Genomic DNA, 24,381 nt, shown 5'->3' with positions numbered 1-24,381 from the left:
GGCGCTGGCTCCCACCCGGCCCGGGGCAGGGACCAGCTGGCTGGGGGGCGGGGGATGGGGCAGGGCCTGGCCCCCCTGGGGGGCGCTGGCTCCCACCCGGCCCGGGGCAGGGACCAGCTGGCTGGGGGGCGGGGGATGGGGCAGGGCCTGGCCCCCCTGGGGGGCGCTGGCTCCCACCCGGCCCGGGGCAGGGACCAGCTGGCTGGGGGGCGGGGGGTGGGGCAGGGCCTGGCCCCCCTGGGGGGCGCTGGCTCCCACCCGGCCCGGGGCAGGGACCAGCTGGCTGGGGGGTGGGGGATGGGGCAGGGCCTGGCCCCCTGGGGGGCGCTGGCTCCCACCTGCCTCTGCCTATGAAATCTCAGGATGCCAGTTGACTCCCCCCGACAGCAGCAGGCCCCCCCAGCCTCCCCCTGCTCCCCCACTGAGCCGGGGGGAGGAGCCGGCGTCCTGCCCCCAGCCCCCCTCGCCTCCCCAAGAGCCACCCCAAAGGGAGCCGGGGCTGCTGTCCGTGGGGGTCTCTGCTCCCCGGGGGGCCGGCGCCCTGTGGCTCTCCCCTCCCCTGGCGGTGCCCCTGGGCGCCCGTCCCGTCTCAGAAGGCGGGACCGCGCCCAACTGGGCTGCTGTGTCATTTTGAGCGTCTCCCTCCCCCCCCTCTTTCCGTCTCTTGGAGCCACCCAGCAAGTTGGGGGCAGACCCACGGCCGCCTGGAACTGGGGGAGCTCCGGGCGCTTCCAACCCCCCTCAAAATTTGCTAAGGGGCCACCGGGCTCCGCAGGGGGCGCCCCCCAATTCGCCCCCAAGTTCTTGCCCAGCTGTAGGTGAGTGTCCACCCAAGGCAAAGCTTTCGGGGGGCTCTGTGAGCAGCTGGGGGGCGAGGGGAGGGAGAGGGGGGCGCGGCGGGCGGAGGCAGAGCCCCCAGGCTGCGGTGAAGTCGGGCGCCGGAGCCGAACCGGGAAGGGGCCAGCGGGGAGGGGTTGTCCGGGGGTGGACGGAGGGGGCGTGGGGGCGGGAAGAGGGATTTCTGACCACAGGAAGCCGAGCAGCGGGGCAGGTTGTGGAGGCTCATTCGGGGCTCTTGGGTCCGTTCCAGGTTAACGTCGGGGGTCCCCTGCCCCCTGCGAGTGCCCCTTGGCCGGCCGCGGGGCAATCAGGCCAGGCGTGGGTTCCACCCCCCATCGGCCTGTGTCTGGGACCTCCAGTCCTGCGTGTGGGCGCCAGGGGCCACAAGGGGGGCCACACCCGTTTGGTGACACTTTTCAGAGCCCAGCCGATGGGATGGATATTCGACTCCCCTGGATCCCAGCCCCCTGCTCTAACCCCTAGACCCCACTGCCCTCCCAGGGTTGGGGAGAGAACCCAGCGTCCTGGCTCCCTGCCCCCCACTCTAACCCCTAGACCCCACTGCCCTCCCAGGGTTGGGGAGAGAACCCAGCGTCCTGGCTCCCTGCCCCCTGCTCTAACCCCTAGACCCCACTGCCCTCCCAGGGTTGGGGAGAGAACCCAGCGTCCTGGCTCCCTGCCCCCTGCTCTAACCCCTAGACCCCACTGCCCTCCCAGGGTTGGGGAGAGAACCCAGCGTCCTGGCTCCCTGCCCCCCGTTCTAACCCCTAGACCCCACTGCCCTCCTAGAGCTGAGGAGAGGACCCAGGCGTCCCAGCCCCCGCCCCCCAAGAGCTAGCCCCTGGACCCCTCTTCTCTGAGTGCTGGGGGGTAAAAGGAAGAATTCGGCACCGCAGAGGAGGAGAAATTTACCTTCCGTTCTCTCCTCTCAGGCTCCCGGGAGCTGGGTCCTTTCGACCGACGCAAGGTGAGCGGGGTGGGGTGGGCTGGGGGCTCCCCGTGCACCTCGACCCGCCACTGAGCTGTGCAGGGGCAAATCTGTCTCTGCCGTGTGAGCCGGCCGGCCGGGTGGGGGAGATAAAAATTATCTCCCGGGATTTCTTATCTGGGCCCTAACCCCGATAACGCAGTACAATCGGCCGACCCCCCCGGCCCAGCCAGCGCACACACAGTGCGGAGAGTGGGGGCGCTGTTGTGTGGGAGCTGGGGGGTCGGGGGGCTCGGAGGGAGGTTGTGGGGGCTGTGGAAATGACTTTTGGGTTGTGGTGCTGTGTGTGCGTTTGGGTTGTGTGTCTGTGACTTGTGGTGTGTGTGCGTTTGGGTTGTGTGTCTGTGACTTGTGGTGTGTGTGCGTTTGGGTTGTGTGTCTGTGACTTGTGCTGTGTGTGTGTTTGGGTTGTGTGTCTGTGACTTGTGGTGTGTGTGCGTTTGGGTTGTGTGTCTGTGACTTGTGCTGTGTGTGTGTTTGGGTTGTGTGTCTGTGACTTGTGGTGTGTGTGCGTTTGGGTTGTGTGTCTGTGACTTGTGCTGTGTGTGTGTTTGGGTTGTGTGCCTTGAAGGTGTCTCCTTGGGTTGTGTGTCTGTGACTTGTAGTGTGTGTGTGTTTGGGTTGTGTGCCTTGAAGGTGTCGCCTTGGGTTGTGTGTCTGTGACTTGTGGTGTGTGTGTGTTTGGCTTGTGTGCCTTGAAGGTGTCTCCTTGGGTTGTGTGTCTATGAGTTGTAGTGTGTGCGCGTTTGGGTTGTGTGTCTGTGACTTGTGGTGTGTGTGTGTTTGGGTTGTGTGCCTTGAAGGTGTCTCCTTGGGTTGTGTGTCTCTGAGTTGTAGTGTGTGTGCGTTTGGGTTGTGTGTCTGTGACTTGTGCTGTGTGTGTGTTTGGGTTGTGTGCCTTGAAGGTGTCTCCTTGGGTTGTGTGTCTATGAGTTGTAGTGTGTGTGCGTTTGGGTTGTGTGTCTGTGACTTGTGCTGTGTGTGTGTTTGGCTTGTGTGCCTTGAAGGTGTCTCCTTGGGTTGTGTGTCTATGAGTTGTAGTGTGTGTGCGTTTGGGTTGTGTGTCTGTGACTTGTGCTGTGTGTGTGTTTGGGTTGTGTGCCTTGAAGGTGTCTCCTTGGGTTGTGTGTCTATGAGTTGTAGTGTGTGTGTGTTTGGGTTGTGTGCCTTGAAGGTGTCTCCTTGGGTTGTGTGTCTGTGAGCTGTGTCATGTGTGCGTTTGGTTTGTGTCTTGGTGGTGGTGTTGAGGGGGGTCCCTTTTCGTGTGACTGTGGGTTATGGTTTCATAGGGCTGAGGTTGTGTGTGTTGTTGGGGCTGTGTGTCTTTGGGGTGCACACTGTTCATGGAGCAGGCAGCAGTGTCGATGGCTGTGACTTGGTGTGTTGCTGCCGTGTTTGTGTGGGCCGCTGGGTTTCCCTGCAGGTGGTTGTTTGGTGCGTGTGTATCTCTTAGCTGTGTGTTGGGGGAGGTTTGTGTGTGTCATGTCCATGGGTTGGGAGAGTGTTGTGGTTGTGTGTGTGGGGTGACTGTGTGAGGCCTTTTCAGGGGGTATTTCTCTGTGTAGTGTTGGAGGTGTGAGCCTGCTGTTAGGAGGATGCTGGGTGCTGCCTTTGTGGGGTGTTTGTGTGTTTTGTCAAGGGTGAGGTATTTCGGAGCATGCTTTTGTGTTGGGGGTGTGTGTGTGTGTGTTTTGTTTTGGGGGTTGTGTGTGTGTGTCAGTGTGGGGGTTGTGTGTGTGTGTCAGTGTGGGGGTTGTGTGTGTGTGTTTTGTTGTGGGGGTTGTGTGTGTGTGTCAGTGTGGGGGTTGTGTGTGTGTGTTTTGTTGTGGGGGTTGTGTGTGTGTGTCAGTGTGGGGGTTGTGTGTGTGTGTCAGTGTGGGGGTTGTGTGTGTGTGTTTTGTTGTGGGGGTTGTGTGTGTGTGTCAGTGTGGGGGTTGTGTGTGTGTGTCAGTGTGGGGGTTGTGATTTCTCAGTCTTCCCTGTGTGTGTGTGTGTGTCCTTGTGGGCTGGTGTTGTGTGTGTTGTTCGGGCCAGGGGTGTGCGCGTGTGTTGATTGTGGCTGGGTGGACCGTGTGTACGTGTGTGAAGCGTGGGCCGCAGGGTGCAGATTGTGGGGTAGTTGTGCGTGCGTGTGTGTGTGGAGCTGGGGAGAGAACCCAGGAGTCTCCCCCCCGATTCGGAGCGACTCCCCCCCCCCCCCGCTATCTGCCCCATCTCTGCTGCGTTGGCACAGATGAGGCAAGGGCAGCTTTTGAAATCGGCTTTGAGTGTGAGCCAGCTTCCTCTGCGCCCCCGCCCACGCAGCCCGGACGCCAGCCTGCGCTCCTGGGCGCGGGGAGGGCAGTGGGGCCTGGTGGTTAGAGCAGGGGGGCTCTCAGGGAGGCAGTGGTGCCCGGTGGTTAGAGCAGGGGGGCTCTCAGGGAGGGCAGTGGGGCCCGGTGGTTAGAGCAGGGGGCTCTCAGGGAGGCAGTGGTGCCCGGTGGTTAGAGCAGGGGGCTCTCAGGGAGGCAGTGGGGCCCGGTGGTTAGAGCAGGGGGCTCTCAGGGAGGCAGTGGTGCCCGGTGGTTAGAGCAGGGGGCTCTCAGGGAGGGCAGTGGGGCCCGGTGGTTAGAGCAGGGGGGCTCTCAGGGAGGCAGTGGTGCCCAGAGGTTAGAGCAGGGGGGCTCTCTGGGAGGGCAGTGGGGCTCAGTAGTCAGAGCGGGGGGGGCTCTCTGGGAGGCAGTGGGGCCCGGTGGTCAGAGCAGGGGGGCTCTCAGGGAGGCAGTGGTGCCCAGAGGTTAGAGCAGGGGGGCTCTCTGGGAGGGCAGTGGGGCTCAGTAGTCAGAGCAGGGGGCTCTCTGGGAGGCAGTGGGGCCCGGTGGTCAGAGCAGGTGGCTCTCTGGGAGGCAGTGAGGCCCGGTGGTCAGAGCAGGGGGCTCTCAGGGAGGCAGTGGGGCCTGGTGGTCAGAGCAGGGGGCTCTCAGGGAGGCAGTGAGGCCCGGTGGTCAGAGCAGGGGGCTCTCAGAGAGGCAGTGGGGCCCGGTGGTCAGAGCAGGGGGCTCTCAGGGAGGCAGTGGGGCCCGGTGGTCAGAGCAGGGGGCTCTCAGGGAGGCAGGGGGCCCGGTGGTCAGAGCAGGGGGCTCTCTGGGAGGCAGTGAGGCCCGGTGGTCAGATCAGGTGGCTCTCTGGGAGGCAGTGAGGCCCGGTGGTCAGAGCAGGTGGCTCTCTGGGAGGCAGTGAGGCCCGGTGGTCAGAGCAGGGGGGGGCTCTCAGGGAGGCAGTGAGGCCCGGTGGTCAGAGCAGGGGGCTCTCAGGGAGGCAGTGAGGCCCGGTGGTCAGAGCAGGGGGCTCTCAGGGAGGCAGTGGGGCCTGGTGGTCAGAGCAGGGGGCTCTCAGGGAGGCAGTGAGGCCCGGTGGTCAGAGCAGGGGGCTCTCAGAGAGGCAGTGGGGCCCGGTGGTCAGAGCAGGGGGCTCTCAGGGAGGCAGTGGGGCCCGGTGGTCAGAGCAGGGGGCTCTCAGGGAGGCAGGGGGCCCGGTGGTCAGAGCAGGGGGCTCTCTGGGAGGCAGTGAGGCCCGGTGGTCAGATCAGGTGGCTCTCTGGGAGGCAGTGAGGCCCGGTGGTCAGAGCAGGTGGCTCTCTGGGAGGCAGTGAGGCCCGGTGGTCAGAGCAGGGGGGGGCTCTCAGGGAGGCAGTGGGGCCCGGTGGTCAGAGCAGGGAGCTCTCAGGGAGGCAGTGGGGCCCGGTGGTCAGAGCAGGGGGGCTCTCAGGGAGGCAGTGGTGCCCAGAGGTTAGAGCAGGGGGGCTCTCTGGGAGGGCAGTGGGGCTCAGTAGTCAGAGCAGGGGGCTCTCTGGGAGGCAGTGGGGCCCGGTGGTCAGAGCAGGGGGGGGCTCTCAGGGAGGCAGTGGGGCCCGGTGGTCAGAGCAGGGGGGGGCTCTCAGGGAGGCAGTGAGGCCCGGTGGTCAGATCAGGTGGCTCTCTGGGAGGCAGTGAGGCCCGGTGGTCAGAGCAGGGGGCTCTCAGGGAGGCAGTGAGGCCCGGTGGTCAGAGCAGGGGGCTCTCAGGGAGGCAGTGGGGCCTGGTGGTCAGAGCAGGGGGCTCTCAGGGAGGCAGTGAGGCCCGGTGGTCAGAGCAGGGGGCTCTCAGAGAGGCAGTGGGGCCCGGTGGTCAGAGCAGGGGGCTCTCAGGGAGGCAGGGGGCCCGGTGGTCAGAGCAGGGGGCTCTCTGGGAGGCAGTGAGGCCCGGTGGTCAGATCAGGTGGCTCTCTGGGAGGCAGTGAGGCCCGGTGGTCAGAGCAGGTGGCTCTCTGGGAGGCAGTGAGGCCCGGTGGTCAGAGCAGGGGGGGGCTCTCAGGGAGGCAGTGGGGCCCGGTGGTTAGAGCAGGGGGCTCTCAGGGAGGCAGTGAGGCCCGGTGGTCAGAGCAGGGGGGCTCTCAGGGAGGCAGTGGGGCCCGGTGGTCAGAGCAGGGGGCTCTCAGGGAGGCAGTGGGGCCCGGTGGTCAGAGCAGGGGGCTCTCAGGGAGGCAGTGGGGCCCGGTGGTCAGAGCAGGGGGCTCTCAGGGAGGCAGTGGGGCCCGGTGGTCAGAGCAGGGGGCTCTCAGAGAGGCAGGGGGCCCGGTGGTCAGAGCAGGGGGGGGCTCTCAGGGAGGCAGTGAGGCCCGGTGGTCAGAGCAGGGGGCTCTCAGGGAGGCAGTGGGGCCCGGTGGTCAGAGCAGGGGGCTCTCAGGGAGGCAGTGGGGCCCGGTGGTCAGAGCAGGGGGCTCTCAGGGAGGCAGTGGGGCCCGGTGGTCAGAGCAGGGGGCTCTCAGAGAGGCAGGGGGCCCGGTGGTCAGAGCAGGGGGGGGCTCTCAGGGAGGCAGTGAGGCCCGGTGGTCAGAGCAGGGGGCTCTCAGGGAGGCAGTGGGGCCCGGTGGTCAGAGCAGGGGGGGGCTCTCAGGGAGGCAGTGGGGCCCGGTGGTCAGAGCAGGGGGCTCTCAGGGAGGCAGTGGGGCCCGGTGGTCAGAGCAGGGGGGCTCTCAGGGAGGCAGTGGGGCCCGGTGGTCAGAGCAGGGGGGGGCTCTCAGGGAGGCAGGGGGCCTGGTGGTCAGAGCAGGGGGCTCTCTGGGAGGCAGTGGTGCCCGGTGGTCAGAGCAGGGGGCTCTCTGGGAGGCAGGGGGCCCGGTGGTCAGAGCAGGGGGCTCTCAGGGAGGCAGTGGGGCCCGGTGGTCAGAGCAGGGGGCTCTCAGGGAGGCAGGGGGCCCGGTGGTCAGAGCAGGGGGGGGCTCTCAGGGAGGCAGTGGGGCCCGGTGGTCAGAGCAGGGGGCTCTCAGGGAGGCAGTGGGGCCCGGTGGTCAGAGCAGGGGGGCTCTCAGGGAGGCAGTGGGGCCCGGTGGTCAGAGCAGGTGGCTCTCAGGGAGGCAGTGGTGCCCGGTGGTCAGAGCAGGGGGCTCTCTGGGAGGCAGGGGGCCCGGTGGTCAGAGCAGGGGGCTCTCAGGGAGGCAGTGGGGCCCGGTGGTCAGAGCAGGGGGCTTTCAGGGAGGCAGTGGGGCCCGGTGGTCAGAGCAGGGGGCTCTCAGGGAGGCAGTGGGGCCCGGTGGTCAGAGCAGGGGGCTCTCAGGGAGGCAGTGGGGCCCGGTGGTCAGAGCAGGGGGGCTCTCAGGGAGGCAGTGGGGCCCGGTGGTCAGAGCAGGTGGCTCTCAGGGAGGCAGGGGGCCCGGTGGTCAGAGCAGGGGGCTCTCAGGGAGGCAGTGGGGCCCGGTGGTCAGAGCAGGGGGCTCTCAGGGAGGCAGTGGGGCCCGGTGGTCAGAGCAGGGGGCTCTCAGGGAGGCAGTGGGGCCCGGTGGTCAGAGCAGGGGGCTCTCAGGGAGGCAGGGGGCCCGGTGGTCAGAGCAGGGGGGGGCTCTCAGGGAGGCAGTGAGGCCCGGTGGTCAGAGCAGGGGGGGGCTCTCAGGGAGGCAGTGGGGCCCGGTGGTCAGAGCAGGGGGCTCTCAGGGAGGCAGTGAGGCCCGGTGGTCAGAGCAGGGGGCTCTCAGGGAGGGCAGTGGGGCCTGGTGGTCAGAGCAGGGGGCTCTCAGGGAGGCAGTGGGGCCCGGTGGTCAGAGCAGGGGGCTCTCAGGGAGGCAGTGGGGCCCGGTGGTCAGAGCAGGGGGCTCTCAGGGAGGCAGTGGGGCCCGGTGGTCAGAGCAGGGGGCTCTCAGGGAGGCAGGGGGCCCGGTGGTCAGAGCAGGGGGCTCTCAGGGAGGCAGTGGGGCCCGGTGGTCAGAGCAGGGGGCTCTCAGGGAGGCAGTGGGGCCCGGTGGTCAGAGCAGGGGGCTCTCAGGGAGGCAGTGAGGCCCGGTGGTCAGAGCAGGGGGCTCTCTGGGAGGCAGTGGGGCCCGGTGGTCAGAGCAGGGGGGGGCTCTCAGGGAGGCAGTGAGGCCCGGTGGTTAGAGCAGGGGGCTCTCAGGGAGGCAGTGGGGCCCGGTGGTCAGAGCAGGGGGCTCTCAGGGAGGCAGTGGTGCCCGGTGGTCAGAGCAGGGGGCTCTCAGGGAGGCAGTGGGGCCCGGTGGTCAGAGCAGGGGGCTCTCAGGGAGGCAGTGGGGCCCGGTGGTCAGAGCAGGGGGCTCTCAGAGAGGCAGTGGGGCCCGGTGGTCAGAGCAGGTGGCTCTCAGGGAGGCAGTGGGGCCCGGTGGTCAGAGCAGGGGGCTCTCAGAGAGGCAGTGGGGCCCGGTGGTCAGAGCAGGGGGCTCTCAGAGAGGCAGTGGGGCCCGGTGGTCAGAGCAGGGGGCTCTCAGGGAGGCAGTGGGGCCCGGTGGTCAGAGCAGGGGGCTCTCAGGGAGGCAGTGGGGCCCGGTGGTCAGAGCAGGGGGCTCTCAGGGAGGCAGTGGGGCCCGGTGGTTAGAGCAGGGGCTCTCAGGGAGGCAGTGGGGCCCGGTGGTCAGAGCAGGGGGCTTTCAGGGAGGCAGGGGGCCCGGTGGTCAGAGCAGGGGGCTCTCAGGGAGGCAGGGGGCCCGGTGGTCAGAGCAGGGGGGGGCTCTCAGGGAGGCAGTGGGGCCCGGTGGTCAGAGCAGGGGGCTCTCAGGGAGGCAGTGGGGCCCGGTGGTCAGAGCAGGGGGGGGCTCTCAGGGAGGCAGTGAGGCCCGGTGGTCAGAGCAGGGGGGCTCTCAGGGAGGCAGTGGGGCCCGGTGGTCAGAGCAGGGGGGGGCTCTCAGGGAGGCAGTGGGGCCCGGTGGTCAGAGCAGGGGGGGGCTCTCAGGGAGGCAGTGGGGCCCGGTGGTTAGAGCAGGGGGCTCTCTGGGAGGCAGTGGGGCCCGGTGGTCAGAGCAGGGGGGGGCTCTCAGGGAGGCAGTGGGGCCCGGTGGTCAGAGCAGGGGGCTCTCAGGGAGGCAGTGGGCCCGGTGGTCAGAGCAGGGGGGGGCTCTCAGGGAGGCAGTGAGGCCCGGTGGTCAGAGCAGGGGGCTCTCAGGGAGGCAGTGGGGCCCGGTGGTTAGAGCAGGGGGCTCTCAGGGAGGCAGTGGGGCCCGGTGGTCAGAGCAGGGGGCTCTCAGGGAGGCAGTGGGGCCCGGTGGTCAGAGCAGGTGGCTCTCAGGGAGGCAGTGGGGCCCGGTGGTCAGAGCAGGTGGCTCTCAGGGAGGCAGTGGGGCCCGGTGGTCAGAGCAGGGGGCTCTCAGGGAGGCAGTGGGGCCCGGTGGTCAGAGCAGGGGGCTCTCAGAGAGGCAGTGGGGCCCGGTGGTCAGAGCAGGGGGCTCTCAGGGAGGCAGTGGGGCCCGGTGGTCAGAGCAGGGGGCTCTCAGGGAGGCAGTGGGGCCCGGTGGTCAGAGCAGGGGGGGGCTCTCAGGGAGGCAGTGGGGCCCGGTGGTCAGAGCAGGGGGGGGCTCTCAGGGAGGCAGTGGGGCCCGGTGGTCAGAGCAGGGGGCTCTCAGGGAGGCAGTGGGGCCCGGTGGTCAGAGCAGGGGGCTCTCAGGGAGGCAGTGGGGCCCGGTGGTCAGAGCAGGGGGCTCTCAGAGAGGCAGTGGGGCCCGGTGGTCAGAGCAGGGGGCTCTCAGGGAGGCAGTGGGGCCCGGTGGTCAGAGCAGGGGGGGGCTCTCAGGGAGGCAGTGGGGCCCGGTGGTCAGAGCAGGGGGCTCTCAGGGAGGCAGTGGGGCCCGGTGGTCAGAGCAGGGGGGGGCTCTCAGGGAGGCAGTGGGGCCCGGTGGTCAGAGCAGGGGGCTCTCTGGGAGGCAGTGGGGCCTGGTGGTCAGAGCAGGGGGCTCTCAGGGAGGCAGTGAGGCCTGGTGGTCAGAGCAGGGGGCTCTCAGGGAGGCAGTGGGTCCCGGTGGTCAGAGCAGGGGGCTCTCAGGGAGGCAGTGGGGCCCGGTGGTCAGAGCAGGGGGCTCTCAGGGAGGCAGTGGTGCCCGGTGGTCAGAGCAGGGGGCTCTCAGGGAGGCAGTGGGGCCCGGTGGTCAGAGCAGGGGGCTCTCAGGGAGGCAGTGGGGCCCGGTGGTCAGAGCAGGGGGCTCTCAGGGAGGCAGTGGGGCCCGGTGGTCAGAGCAGGGGGCTCTCAGGGAGGCAGGGGGCCCAGTGGTCAGAGCAGGGGGCTCTCAGGGAGGCAGTGGGGCCCGGTGGTCAGAGCAGGGGGCTCTCAGGGAGGCAGTGGGGCCCGGTGGTCAGAGCAGGGGGCTCTCAGGGAGGCAGGGGGCCCAGTGGTCAGAGCAGGGGGCTCTCAGGGAGGCAGTGGGGCCCAGTGGTCAGAGCAGGGGGCTCTCAGGGAGGCAGTGAGGCCCGGTGGTCAGAGCAGGGGGCTCTCAGGGAGGCAGTGGGGCCCGGTGGTCAGAGCAGGGGGCTCTCAGGGAGGCAGTGAGGCCCGGTGGTCAGAGCAGGGGGCTCTCAGGGAGGCAGGGGGCCCGGTGGTCAGAGCAGGGGGCTCTCAGGGAGGCAGTGGGGCCCGGTGGTCAGAGCAGGGGGCTCTCAGGGAGGCAGTGGGGCCCGGTGGTCAGAGCAGGGGGCTCTCAGGGAGGCAGTGAGGCCCGGTGGTCAGAGCAGGGGGCTCTCAGGGAGGCAGGGGGCCCGGTGGTCAGAGCAGGGGGCTCTCAGGGAGGCAGTGGGGCCCGGTGGTCAGAGCAGGGGGGGGCTCTCAGGGAGGCAGTGGGGCCCGGTGGTCAGAGCAGGGGGCTCTCAGGGAGGCAGTGGGGCCTGGTGGTCAGAGCAGGGGCTCTCAGGGAGGCAGTGGGGCCCGGTGGTCAGAGCAGGGGGCTCTCAGGGAGGCAGTGGGGCCCGGTGGTCAGAGCAGGGGGCTCTCAGGGAGGCAGTGGGGCCCGGTGGTCAGAGCAGGGGGCTCTCAGGGAGGCAGTGAGGCCCGGTGGTCAGAGCAGGGGGCTCTCAGGGAGGCAGTGGGGCCCGGTGGTCAGAGCAGGGGGCTCTCAGGGAGGCAGTGGGGCCCGGTGGTCAGAGCAGGGGGCTCTCTGGGAGGCAGTGGGGCCCGGTGGTCAGAGCAGGGGGCTCTCAGGGAGGCAGTGGGGCCCGGTGGTCAGAGCAGGTGGCTCTCAGGGAGGCAGTGAGGCCCGGTGGTCAGAGCAGGGGGCTCTCAGGGAGGCAGTGGGGCCCGGTGGTCAGAGCAGGTGGCTCTCAGGGAGGCAGTGGGGCCCGGTGGTCAGAGCAGGGGGCTCTCAGGGAGGCAGTGGGGCCCGGTGGTCAGAGCAGGGGGCTCTCAGGGAGGCAGTGGGGCCCGGTGGTCAGAGCAGGGGGCTCTCAGAGAGGCAGTGGGGCCCGGTGGTCAGAGCAGGGGGCTCTCAGGGAGGCAGTGGGGCCCGGTGGTCAGAGCAGGTGGCTCTCAGGGAGGCAGTGAGGCCCGGTGGTCAGAGCAGGGGGCTCTCAGGGAGGCAGGGGGCAGGCCCCCGCTGAGTCTCCGGCGGGCGGTGGGGCTGCGTGCGAGACGGGAGGTGGCGGGGGCCAGGAGGACGGGGCCTGCCTGGGCTGACGGCACGTGGGGGGCAGATGCCCGGATTGGGCCGTGCCTTCCGGGGGAGCCCTTCCCGGGCCTGAGGGTGGAGCGGCGTGCGGAGGGGTGGGGGTGCAGGCGTGGGGGAGGGCAGACGGACCAGGCCCAGAGCCCCTCAGCCTTCGGCCACGCCCAGCTGCGCCGCCCCCGTGCCCCGCTCTGGCCCCTCGGGCGGTGGGGGCCAGCCCCCCCCAGGCCTGGCACCAGGGCAGGGCCCAATCCGCCCCACATATTCATTCCCAACCCCCTCCGGCGGGTAGCCACTTCAGCAGTCCCGGCGGGGCTGAGAGCCCAGGGAGGGGAAGGGCTGTCAGCTCACGGGGACTGGTGATAATGGTGATCTGAGTGGTGAGTTCACGCCGCACAGTGCCCTTGGGATGCCACCAACTAACACGTCCTGTGATTTGCAAAATACACCAAGGAAATCACCATTGGGCAGTGGCCCTCCTGGATCTGCCTAGTCCAGCCATGGTTGCACGCCCTGGCCCTGCGTTTGCACGACTGCATTTGCACGCCCTGGCCCTGCGTTTGCACGAATGCGTTTGTACACCCTGGCCCTGCGTTTGCACGAATGCGTTTGTACACCCTGGCCCTGCGTTTGCACGAATGCGTTTGCACACCCCGGCCCTGCGTTTGCACGACTGCGTTTGCACACCCTGGCCCTGCATTTTCATGCCTGGGCCCTGCGTTCGTATGACTGTGTTTTCATGCCCTCAACCCTGCGTTTGCACGACTGCATTTGCACACTCTGGCCCTGCGTTTGCACGACTGCATTTGCACACTCTGGCCCTGCGTTTGCACGACTGCGTTTGCACACCCCGGCCCTGCGTTTGCACGAATGCGTTTGTACACCCTGGCCCTGCATTTTCATGCCTGGGCCCTGCGTTCGTATGACTGTGTTTTCATGCCCTCAACCCTGCGTTTGCACGACTGCATTTGCACACTCTGGCCCTGCGTTTGCACAACTGCATTTGCACACTCTGGCCCTGCGTTTGCACGACTGCGTTTGCACACCCCGGCCCTGCGTTTGCACGACTGCGTTTGCACACCCCGGCCCTGCGTTTGCACGACTGCATTTGCACACTCTGGCCCTGCGTTTGCACGACTGCATTTGCACACTCTGGCCCTGCGTTTGCACGACTGCGTTTGTACACCCTGGCCCTGCGTTTTCATGCCTGGGCCCTGCATTCGTATGACTGTGTTTTCATGCCCTCAACCCTGCGTTTGCACTGCATTTGCACACCCCGGCCCTGCGTTTGCACGACTGCATTTGCACACCCCGGCCCTGCGTTTGCACGAATGCGTTTGTACACCCTGGCCCTGCGTTTTCATGCCTGGGCCCTTCGTTCGTATGACTGTGTTTTCATGCCCTCAACCCTGCGTTTGCACGACTGCATTTGCACACCCCGGCCCTGCGTTTGCACGACTGCGTTTGCACACTCTGGCCCTGCGTTTGCACGACTGCAGTTGCACACTCTGGCCCTGCGTTTGCACGACTGCATTTGCACGCCCTGGCCCTGAGTTTGCACGACTGCATTTGCACGCCCTGGCCCTGAGTTTGCACAAATGCATTTGTACACCCTGGCCCTGCGTTTTCATGCCTGGGCCCTGCGTTCGTATGACGGTGTTTTCATGCCCTCAACCCTGCGTTTGCACGACTGCATTTGCACACCCTGGCCCTGCGTTTGCACGACTGCATTTGCACACTCTGGCCCTGCGTTTGCACGACTGCATTTGCACACCCCGGCCCTGCGTTTGCACGACTGCCTTTGCACACCCCGGCCCTGCGTTTGCACGACTGCGTTTGCACACCCCGGCCCTGCGTTTGCACGACTGTGTTTGCACACCCCGGCCCTGCGTTTTCATGCCCTGGGCCCTGCCTTTGCGAGCCCCAGGCCCTGTGTTTGCACGCCCGTGTTTGCACACTGGGCATTAGTGGTTCAGTTCTCACGTCACCATTTGGACTCGTCCTCGAGAGAAGCTGCTGTGGGCTTGGGCGAGGCAGCGGCTGCGCGGCATCGAACCTCCAGCCCGGGGCGCGGGGGCCTGGCTGTAGCGGGGTCCCCGCGTGGGGTGGGGTCTCTGGGCTCGTCGCTAGCTGGCGGGGACTGGCCGGTGCTCCCCCCTCTTTGCACAGTGGTGACTCTTTTGCTCTGGCTGATTGTCCGATGAGCGGAGCCGCTCCCTTCCCGGGGGGGCAGCAGTCCTGGCTCCCCCATAACCACTGGACCCCACTGTCTCCCCAGAGCTGGCAGGGAACCCAGCGTCCTGACACCTGCCTCTTGCCCCACGTCGGATTCCGGGCCAGGGCAGGCGCGCTTGGGCCTGCCATGGATTTTGCCACCATGGGGGGGCAGGAGATGGCGCCTCAATTCCCGGAGCCCCCGCTCCTGGCGCCGGCCGATGAATCCACGATTTTCTTCCACGGAGCCGAGGGCGTGGACCCCGGCGCGCTCGCCACCTTCTTCTCCCGGACGCCGGAGCCCTACCGCCACCCCCCAGGTAGGCGGCCGGGGGACCGCCCCCTCGCCCCCGCCACTCCGCACAGGTCTGCGGGGGGAGGGGCGGTTTAAAAGCCAGCTCCCCTCGTGGCCCAGCTGCCTGGCCCCTGCGCTGCTGCCTCTGCTCCAGCAGCAGCCCCCGTCCGGGGGGGTCTGAGCCCCTGGACCCGGTGTGAGCCGGACCTGAGCCGGGCTGCTGGCAGCTGCTGAACATTTCCGGGGGGGTGTAGCCGACAGCATTAACCTCGAGCTTTGCTTATCGGTTACTCGGTCAATCGCCTGCACCATCGCGTCCCTGCTCCCGGGGCCACGGGGGCCGTGGTTTGCAGCAGCATCCTCGCACGGTCACCGTGGCAACCTGTACCATCGCTGGGGCTCGCGGAGGGGGTGGCATGGCAACCAAAACCAGCATTGCCGTGGTTGCTGTGGGCTCTGCTCTCGCACTGCAAGGGGTTGTCACGGTCACTTTGGTGCCCTTCTGCCTTGCATGGCTCCCCCCACCACGGTTGCCGAGGTTCCCTGCAGCCCCATCCCACGGTTGCCATGGCTCCCTTGTCACGGTTGCCATGGTTCCCTGCAGCCCCATCCCGCGGTTGCCATGGCTCCCTTGCCACGGTTGCCATGGTTCCCTGCAACCCCATCCCATGGTTGTCATGGCTCCCCCTGCCACGGTTGCCATGGTTCCCTGCAGCCCCATCCCGCGGTTGCCATGGCTCCCCCTGCCACGGTTGCCATGGTTCCCTGCAACCCCATCCCACGGTTGCCATGGCTCCCCCTGCCACGGTTGCCGTGGTTCCCTTCAGCCCCATCCGGCGGTTGCCATGGCTCCCCCTGCCACGGTTGCCGTGGTTCCCTTCAGCCCCATCCGGCGGTTGCCATGGCTCCCCCTGCCACGGTTGCCGTGGTTCCCTTCAGCCCCATCCGGCGGTTGCCATGGCTCCCCCTGCCACGGTTGCCGTGGTTCCCTTCAGCCCCATCCGGCGGTTGCCATGGCTCCCCCTGCCGTGGTTCCTAGTGGCCCGACCCCGGGCGGGAGGCGTGGCCAGGCAGCGCAGTGGGCATGGCTGTGGGTTCCCCTCCTGGTGCCTTTGTCTGGCGGGCGTGGCCCCGAGAGCCCCCCACTAACCCCCCTCTGCTCTCCTCCAGCGCGCCCTGTGTACCCGCTCCTCAACGGGCTGCAGTGGGTGGACGGGCACCCCTACACCACGGCCGGCTGGACCCCCGTCTCCTACGGCAAGCCCCAGGCCGGGGTCCCCCTCTACCCGGCCCCCCCCTCGCCCAAGGAGCAGCTCGCCGAGGACAAGGGCAGCCCCAGGTTCCTGGAGATGCTGAAGACAGAAAGGATGAGCCCCCCCAGTGCCGAGCTGCTGACCTTGGGGCCCCCCGCCGGGGCCCCCCACCCTGCCTACCCCGGGACCCCAGAGTTTGCCTTCTACCAGGCTGGTGGGAGCCCCCTGACGGCCGGGTACTCCCCCAAGCTCAGGGGAGCCCTGCAGCTGTCCCCTTGCGGTGAGCGCCCCTGCAGGCTGGGGGGCGGGCGCCCCTAGAGGGGAAAGGCCCCGTCGCTGACTCAGTTTCCCTGTCCCCTTGCGGTGAGCGCCCCTGCAGGCTGGGGGGGCGGGCGCCCCTAGAGGGGAAAGGCCCCGTCGCTGACTCAGTTTCCCTGTCCCCTTGCGGTGAGCGCCCCTGCAGGCTGGGGGGGCGGGCGCCCCTAGAGGGGAAAGGCCCCGTCGCTGACTCAGTTTCCCTGTCCCCTTGCGGTGAGCGCCCCTGCAGGCTGGGGGGGCGGGCGCCCCTAGAGGGGAAAGGCCCCGTCGCTGACTCAGTTTCCCTGTCCCCTTGCGGTGAGCGCCCCTGCAGGCTGGGGGGGCGGGCGCCCCCTAGAGGGGAAAGGCCCCGTCGCTGACTCAGTTTCCCTGTCCCCTTGCGGTGAGCGCCCCTGCAGGCTGGGGGGCGGGCGCCCCCTAGAGGGGAAAGGCCCCGTCGCTGACTCAGTTTCCCTGTCCCCTTGCGGTGAGCGCCCCTGCAGGCTGGGGGGGCGGGCGCCCCCTAGAGGGGAAAGGCCCCGTCGCTGACTCAGTTTCCCTGTCCCCTCCCCCAGAGGCGCGGGAGTGCGTGAACTGCGGGGCGACAGCCACCCCTCTGTGGCGCCGGGACGGGACCGGGCACTATCTGTGTAACGCCTGTGGGCTGTACCACAAGATGAACGGGCAGAACCGGCCCCTCATCAGGCCCAAGAAACGCCTGGTGAGTGGGGACCCCCACCCCCTCCCCCGCCCCCTCCGGCCCAGGAAACGCCTGGGGAGTGGGGACCCCCGCCCCCTCCCCCGCCCCCTCCGGCCCAGGAAACGCCTGGGGAGTGGGGACCCCCGCCCCCTCCCCCGCCCCCTCCGGCCCAGGAAACGCCTGGTGAGTGGGGACCCCCGCCCCCTCCCCCGCCCCCTCCGGCCCAGGAAACGCCTGGGGAGTGGGGACCCCCCGCCCCCTCCCCCGCCCCCTCCGGCCCAGGAAACGCCTGGTGAGTGGGGACCCCCGCCCCCTCCCCCGCCCCCTCCGGCCCAGGAAACGCCTGGGGAGTGGGGACCCCCCGCCCCCTCCCCCGCCCCCTCCGGCCCAGGAAACGCCTGGGGAGTGGGGACCCCCGCCCCCTCCCCCGCCCCCTCCGGCCCAGGAAACGCCTGGGGAGTGGGGACCCCCCGCCCCCTCCCCCGCCCCCTCCAGCCCAGGAAACGCCTGGGGAGTGGGGACCCCCGCCCCCTCCCCCGCCCCCTCCGGCCCAGGAAACGCCTGGGGAGTGGGGACCCCCCGCCCCCTCCCCCGCCCCCTCCGGCCCAGGAAACGCCTGGGGAGTGGGGACCCCCCGCCCCCTCCCCCGCCCCCTCCGGCCCAGGAAACGCCTGGGGAGTGGGGACCCCCGCCCCCTCCCCCGCCCCCTCCGGCCCAGGAAACGCCTGGGGAGTGGGAACCCCCGCCCCCTCCCCCGCCCCCCTCCGGCCCAGGAAACGCCTGGGGAGTGGGGACCCCCGCCCCCTCCCCCGCCCCCCTCCGGCTCAGGAAACGCCTGGTGAGTGGGGACCCCCGCCCCCTCCCCCGCCCCCCTCCGGCCCAGGAAACGCCTGGGGAGAGGGGACCCCCGCCCCCTCCCCCGCCCCCCTCCGGCTCAGGAAACGCCTGGTGAGTGGGGACCCCCGCCCCCTCCCCCGCCCCCTCCGGCTCAGGAAACGCCTGGTGAGTGGGGACCCCCGCCCCCTCCCCCGCCCCCCTCCGGCCCAGGAAACGCCTGGGGAGTGGGGACCCCCGCCCCCTCCGGCCCAGAAAACGCCTGGGGAGTGGGGACCCCCGCCCCCTCCCCCGCCCCCCTCCGGCCCAGGAAACGCCTGGGGAGTGGGGACCCCCGCCCCCTCCCCCGCCCCCCTCCGGCCCAGGAAACACCTGAGAAGTGGGGAGCCCCCACCCCCTAGACCTGCTGCCCCTCCCATGAGACCCCCCCCACCTGCCTGCGGTCTCGCCGGCCCCCCTTCCGCTCCAGCCCTGTTGGCCCCCAGGCCCCTCTGCTCCTGCGAGGCCTCCCCAGCCCCTGGAGCGTGGGGGCAGGGCCTGGCTCCCCTCACCCCACCCACGCTCCCCTGTCCCCCCAGATCGTCAGCAAGCGCGCAGGCACCCAGTGCAGCAACTGCCAGACCACGACCACCACCCTGTGGCGCCGCAACGCCAGCGGGGAACCCGTCTGCAACGCCTGCGGCTTGTACTACAAGCTGCACAACGTGAGCCGGGGAGGGAGCGGGGGCTAGTGGGTAGAGCGGGGGGGGACCCCGGACGCCTGGGAGGGAGCGGGGGCTAGTGGTTAGAGCGGGGGGGCAGGGACCCCAGACGCCTGGGAGGGAGCGGGGGCTAGTGGGTACAGCGGGGGGGCAGGGACCCCAGACGCCTGGGAGGGAGCGGGGGCTAGTGGTTAGAGCGGGGGGGCAGGGACCCCAGACGCCTGGGAGGGAGCGGGGGCTAGTGGGTAGAGCGGGGGGGCAGGGACCCCAGACGCCTGGGAGGGAGTGGGGGCTAGTGGGTACAGCGGGGGGGGACCCCGGACGCCTGGGAGGGAGCGGGGGCTAGTGGGTACAGCGGGGGGGGACCCCGGACGCCTGGGAGGGAGCGGGGGCTAGTGGGTTGTGACGGCGCGTTGGGGTCCCCCGTCTCCTGCACCCCGAAATGGCGCAAACAGACTGCACCAGCCAGTGGAATTGAGGGTGGTTTATTGCTCCTCCAGCACAGCGCAGCACAGATGTAATCTGGTCACAGGAACTGGGCTAGGATGCCTCAGGCCCCCTTGAGATGGGGGAGACTGGGCCCCTAAACTCCAGCTCCTCTCCCTAGGCTGTCTCATCCATGCCCTCCGACAGCCAGCAACCAACTCACTAACTTCCAGCCCTGCCCCCCAGCCAAGGCAGCATTCCACCTTCCTTTGTTCCTCTCCATGGGGGGTGTCTGGCCACTGGTTCAACCAGTTTGGCATTAGCTTTGCATAGTGAGGTTTTCCCTGCTGGGTCTTGCTCCAGACAGCAGGGGTCACCACAGCCCAGCAAGTTCCCCCACTACGTCACAGTTCTCCCCCCTCCGAGAGCGAACTGAGCAGGGTCACTCCGCTCGTGACCTAGGGAAGTTCGGGTCCTCTGCGTGGGAACCCGCCCCGGGGACATGGGTGCTCCCCTTGACTCAGGCCGGCCGTGGCAAGGCCCCACATGAGCTGGCTTCCCTCTGTCCACTCGCCGCCCCGCTCCAGGGCGACTGGCGCAGGCCTGTCCTCGGGGGTCACACCCACCCTTCCGCTGGCCTTGATCTCTGGCCAGGGTCTCTCGGGCCGGGGCCATGAGCCCAGCGAGCCTTCTCTGGACAACCAGGGCGGCTTCCACCCCCGAAGCTCCATCCAGGGAGGTCTTCCCCTCCCATAACTCTCTCAGCAAGCCCAGAGGGTCTATCTGGGGTAGAGACCCCCAAGCCGCTTTCCTCCTGTCTTGGGCCTTCCCGCCCCTCTGGCAGGAGTCACAGGACCGGCAGTACCGCTGCACGGCTGTAAAGATTCCCGGCCAATAGAAGTGCTGGAGCAGCTTCAGCCGGGTGCTCCGGATCCCCCGGTGGCCCCCAACGGGGACATCGTGGGCCAAATACAGCAGCTTGAGGCGATACTTTCGGGGGACGACCAGCTGCCGCTGGACCCCCCATGCCCTCACCTTCCTGGGGGGGAGCCACTCACGGAACAGGAGCCCACGCTCCCGCAGGAATCTCTCCTGGCCACCTCTCCCCCGGGGCTGAGCTGCACGGAGGCCAGCCTGGTCCCTCAGCCTCTGCAAGGAGGGGTCTGCCTGCACCTCAGCCTGGAATTCAGCTGCTGAGGCAGGGATCGGGACCTGTCCCCCACCTTTGCCTAGGTCCGGAGTCCCAGCCTGGCTGGACCCCGTGTCCACTGGGATGGGACCCTGAGGACGCTGCCAGGAGTCCTTCCCTGGACCCACGTTGTCAGCCCCCCGCTGGCTCTGGCTCCGGGTAGTGACTAGAGCCCGCTGGGATTCATGGGGCCACTCCTCTAGGTCATTCCCCATCAGCACCTCGGTGGGCAAGTGCGGGTGCACCCCCACTTCCTTGAGGCCTTCCTTGGCCCCCCATTTCAGATGCACCCTGGCTACAGGCACCTTAAACGGGGACCCGTCTATGCCCTTCAGGGTCAGCTGCGCGTGGGATAGTATCCGCTCCGGGGCCACTATGTCGGATCGGGCCAGAGTCACCTCCGCCCCCGTGTCCCAGAAGCCCGTCACCTTCCTACCATCCACCTCCAGGGGTATGAGGCACTCGCTCCGCAGGGGCCGTCCTGCCCCCACCCGGTACACGGAGAAATCCGCCTCCTGAGAATCAGACCTCCCAGGGGAGGTGCACTGAGCATCCTTCCCCTCTCTCTGAGCGGAGGTTTGCCGGCCAGCCCCTGCCTCTGGGGCAGCCTGCCCTTCCCCCAGCCCCAGCCAGTTAACCCTGGAAAGTCCCCGGTCCTGGGACCTGGTGCACTGAGCCCTCTTGTGGCCTTTTTGCCCACAGCGATGGCAAGTTAGGCTTTGGGCTGTCTCTGTCCAGGCCCTGGCTGGTTCTCTGGGGCGCAGACGACCTGTTCCTTGGTCTCGCCCCGTAGTTGACTCCCTCCGTCTTTCAGCCGAGATCCGGTCTCTGCGCGGTTCCCTTTCTCTCCGGGACTCCCGTTCACACCCGGACCGGCTCTCCGTGAACTCGTCCGCCAGTCTCCCGGCCTCCTGGGGGTTCTCTGGTCTCCGGTCCTTGAGCCACAGCCTCAGTTTGGGTGGGCACGCTTCATAGAACTGCTCCATCATGACCAGCTTGAGCAGCTCCTCTGCGGTCTGGGCTCCGACTCCAGACACCCACTTGCGGCAGTATTGCGACAGGCGGGAGGCCAGGTCCACATAGGTCTCCCGTGGCCCTTTCTGTACCCCCCGGAACTTCTTCCTGTACATCTCGGGGGTCAGCCCGAACTTGTGCAGCAGGGCCTCCTTGACTCGGTTGTAATCCCCTGGCTGTAGGTCCTCCAGCTGACTGAGCACTCCGGCCGCCTCCTGGTTCAGTGCGGGGACGAGCTCCTGCAGCCAGTCAGCCGGGGGAACCCGTTGCAGTCCACAGGCCCTCTCAAAGGCACTGAGGAACCCGTCTATGTCACCCACGTCCTTCAGTTGGGCCACCACGGGCCTCTCCAAGCGCCTGGCAGCCCCGGGACCCTGGGGCCCATCCACTCTTGGCGCAGCTGGTGCCCCGCCGGTTCTCCGCTCTGCCATGGCCAGCTCATGCTGTCGCTGCCTCTCTCGATCTTGGCGCTCCTTCTCTCGGTCCTCTACTTCCAATTCCCTGATCCGCAGCTGGATCTCCAGCCGCCGCAGCTCCGCTGGGCTGGCCCCTGCCCTAGATGGGCTACGGCTTGCAGGCCTCCCGGGAGACGCTGTCTCATCTCTCCGTTGGGTTCCAGCGCTCCTCCCCCTCTCTGAGCCTGACACACTCTCAGGGGGGGTCTGGCTGCTTCCCCTGGGGACAAGATCCTGGCCCTGTGGCTGGTCATTCTCTTCCAGCTGGGTAATCAGCTGGGCCTTGGCTGCTTTCCGCACAGGCAAGCCCCTCTCTCTGCACAGCCCCACCAGCTCTGCCTTCAAGAGTCGGGCGTAGGCCATCTGCCCGCTGGGCCCCTCGGTGCAGACTCACCAGTCTAGTGCTGCAGCGCCCCACGATTCCCAGGAACCGCTTCGCTCTGTCTCCAGCACGCCTGGCTCCAGGGCTCTTGCTTCTACTGCGCCTTGTCGCTTGCCGCTGGAAGCTCCATCCACGGGGTGCAGTGCATCCCGCTCCTGACACCAGTGTGACGGCGCGTTGGGGTCCCCCGTCTCCTGCACCCCGAAATGGCGCAAACAGACTGCACCAGCCAGTGGAATTGAGGGTGGTTTATTGCTCCTCCAGCACAGCGCAGCACAGATGTAATCTGGTCACAGGAACTGGGCTAGGATGCCTCAGGCCCCCTTGAGATGGGGGAGACTGGGCCCCTAAACTCCAGCTCCTCTCCCTAGGCTGTCTCATCCATGCCCTCCGACAGCCAGCAACCAACTCACTAACTTCCAGCCCTGCCCCCCAGCCAAGGCAGCATCCACCTTCCTTTGTTCCTCTCCATGGGGGGTGTCTGGCCACTGGTTCAACCAGTTTGGCATTAGCTTTGCATAGTGAGGTTTTCCCTGCTGGGTCTTGCTCCAGACAGCAGGGGTCACCACAGCCCAGCAAGTTCCCCCACTACGTCACATGGGTACAGCGGGGGGGGACCCCGGACGCCTGGGAGGGAGCGGGGGCTAGTGGGTACAGCGGGGGGGACCCCGGACGCCTGGGAGGGAGCGGGGGCTAGTGGTTAGAGCGGGGGGGCAGGGACCCCAGACGCCTGGGAGGGAGCGGGGGCTAGTGGGTACAGCGGGGGGGGACCCCGGATGCCTGGGAGGGAGCGGGGGCTAGTGGGTACAGCGGGGGGGGACCCCGGACGCCTGGGAGGGAGCGGGGGCTAGTGGGTACAGCGGGGGGGACCCCGGACGCCTGGGAGGGAGCGGGGGCTAGTGGGTACAGTGGGGGGGGGGGGGGGGGGGGGGACCCCGGACGCCTGGGAGGGAGCGGGGGCTAGTGGGTACAGCGGGGGGGGGACCCCGGATGCCTGGGAGGGAGCGGGGGCTAGTGGATAGAGCGGGGGGCTGGCAGCCAGGACTCTGGGTTCTCTCCCACCTCGGGAAGGTGAGGGGGGCTAGTGGGTACAGCGGGGCGGGGACCCCGGACGCCTGGGAGGGAGCGGGGGCTAGTGGATAGAGCGGGGGGGCAGGGACCCCGGACGCCTGGGAGGGAGCGGGGGCTAGTGGATAGAGCGGGGGGGCAGGGACCCCGGACGCCTGGGAGGGAGCGGGGGCTAGTGGATAGAGCAGGGGCTGGCAGCCAGGACTCTGGGTTCTCTCCCGGCTCGGGGAGGGGAGCAGGGTCTAGTGGTTAGAGCGGGGGGCTGGGAGGCCGGACGGCCGGGTTCTAGCGCTGCCCCTCCCCCCAGGTCAATCGCCCCCTGATGATGCGGAAGGACGGCATCCAGACCCGCAACCGCAAAGTCTCCTCCAAGAGCAAGAAACGCCGCGGGGCCGCTCCGGGCGAGGGGGGGGCTGGGCCCCCCGCCCCACTCGAACTGCTCTCCCCCCTGGGCGAGGACCCCGCCACCCTCTACTCCCTGAGCCCCATGGTCCTGTCCAGCCACCTGCTCCCCTTCTCCCCCTCCCCCCACCTCCTCGGGACCCCCCCGCCCGCCTACCACCCCCCACATGGCTCCCCCGGGCCGGGCCCCTCGCTGGGCTGAAGGAAGCAGCGCTGGAAAGCGGGGCCACGGGAGGGGGGGCAGCCACGGAGTCAGGCAGTGGGAGGGAGGGGGCAGAGCGTTGGGGCCTCGGGGTTCCCTCCCGTCTGTCCACCCCCATTCAGCTCCCACCTCTCCCTCCCTCCACCTGGCAGCTTTGGTGGGCGCGGCCTCTGTTTCCTCCCCCCCCCCCGCCAAGGAAACCCCCAACTTCCCCTCGAGAGGGCACCGCCCCCCCGGCTCCCTCGTCTCCACTGTCAGCCCCACAGCCAGCACTGACTGCAGTAGGTCTCCCGTTCTGCTCTCCCCCCGGCACCCCGATATTTTGGGGGTTACCATGGATTTTATGAAACCACAATTTACATATAGTATATATTTCTTTTACTGGCTCGGCTGTCGCGTCTTTTAATGCCTGGGGGAGCTATGGGGGGCTCACATGGGGGCAGGCTTGTGCGCCTAGAACTCTGCTGGTTTGGAGCACCATGGCAGCTGCCAGGGGGCTGGAGTGGTGTTCAGTTCTTGGGGTACATGCTCTAGTGGGGGGTGCCCTGGCTTATTCTGAATGCACCCCAAAATGAAGCGGGTGCTCTAGAGCCGTGAGCACACACTCTGAAAAGGGGGAGCCTTCACTCTTCAAAGTGGGGGACATCTCGGGTTGTGGAGACCAGACATTAGGGCCCCCCCAATTCTGTAGCTAGAACAGGAAGGACAGATTCAGGGGGAACTGTGGAGGGGCCGAGGGGAACTGGGGGGCTTATGACCCAGAGGGAGCTATGGAAACCTCAGAAACATTGGGGTGCTCTGTGCAGTTTTGGGGGGTTTCTGTATGTTGGAGATTTGGGGTAAATCTAGGTGGTTGCTCTTTCTGTGGCGGGGAAGCAAAAATTGGGGTGTCCTAGCTCCCCAGAACTGAGATGGGGGGTGCAAGGGAAAAGTGGGGCATGGCTTGGGGGAGTGGAGGGAGATGGGAGGGATCCATTTTTATGGGACGTTTAATTCCCTCCCCCTTAAAGTATCCCCAAAGAAACCAGGATGATGGTGGGGAGTGGGATGTAGTGCAAGGGGGGCAGGGAGCCAGGGCTCCTGGGTTCTCTCCCCGGCTCTGGGAGGGCTGGGAGCCCGCCAGGAGTCCCATCCATGTATCGGCCCATCTCTGGCTCTGCTCCCTGCTTCCCACGCCCCCCTGCGCAGCGATCAAAAGGGGAAGGGGGCGTTATCTGCCCCATCAGCTCATGGCCTGGTGGG

The 24,381-nt window shown here is 68.0% G+C and overlaps 1 protein-coding gene across 1 annotated transcript; it reads left to right on the top strand.

The window, feature by feature from the left end:
* Nucleotides 1-235: 235 nt before the first annotated feature.
* On the top strand, nucleotides 236-23,520 carry GATA1 (GATA binding protein 1). Its single transcript, XM_075918480.2, has 7 exons — nucleotides 236-818; nucleotides 1,773-1,807; nucleotides 13,986-14,241; nucleotides 15,387-15,749; nucleotides 16,342-16,487; nucleotides 17,879-18,004; nucleotides 22,843-23,520. Exons 3-7 carry the CDS (start codon nucleotides 14,070-14,072, stop codon nucleotides 23,137-23,139), a joined length of 1,104 nt encoding a protein of 367 aa, XP_075774595.2. The 5' UTR covers nucleotides 236-818; nucleotides 1,773-1,807; nucleotides 13,986-14,069; the 3' UTR covers nucleotides 23,140-23,520.
* The last annotated feature ends 861 nt before the right edge of the window (nucleotides 23,521-24,381 follow it).

Source organism: Pelodiscus sinensis, chromosome 18 (genome assembly GCF_052426305.1).
Source record: "Pelodiscus sinensis isolate ZL-2025 chromosome 18, ASM5242630v1, whole genome shotgun sequence".
Classification (NCBI taxonomy): Eukaryota; Metazoa; Chordata; order Testudines; family Trionychidae; genus Pelodiscus; species Pelodiscus sinensis.
This window is presented reverse-complemented; position numbering and strand designations above follow the sequence as displayed.

Coding starts and splice junctions, on each gene's coding strand:
- GATA1 (XM_075918480.2), top strand. CDS start 14,070: ATGGATTTTGCCACCATGGGGGGGCAGGAGATGGCGCCTCAATTCCCG. Junction 14,242..15,386: donor GCCCTACCGCCACCCCCCAG/GTAGGCGGCCGG, acceptor GCTCTCCTCCAG/CGCGCCCTGTGTACCCGCTC. Junction 18,005..22,842: donor TGTACTACAAGCTGCACAAC/GTGAGCCGGGGA, acceptor CCCTCCCCCCAG/GTCAATCGCCCCCTGATGAT.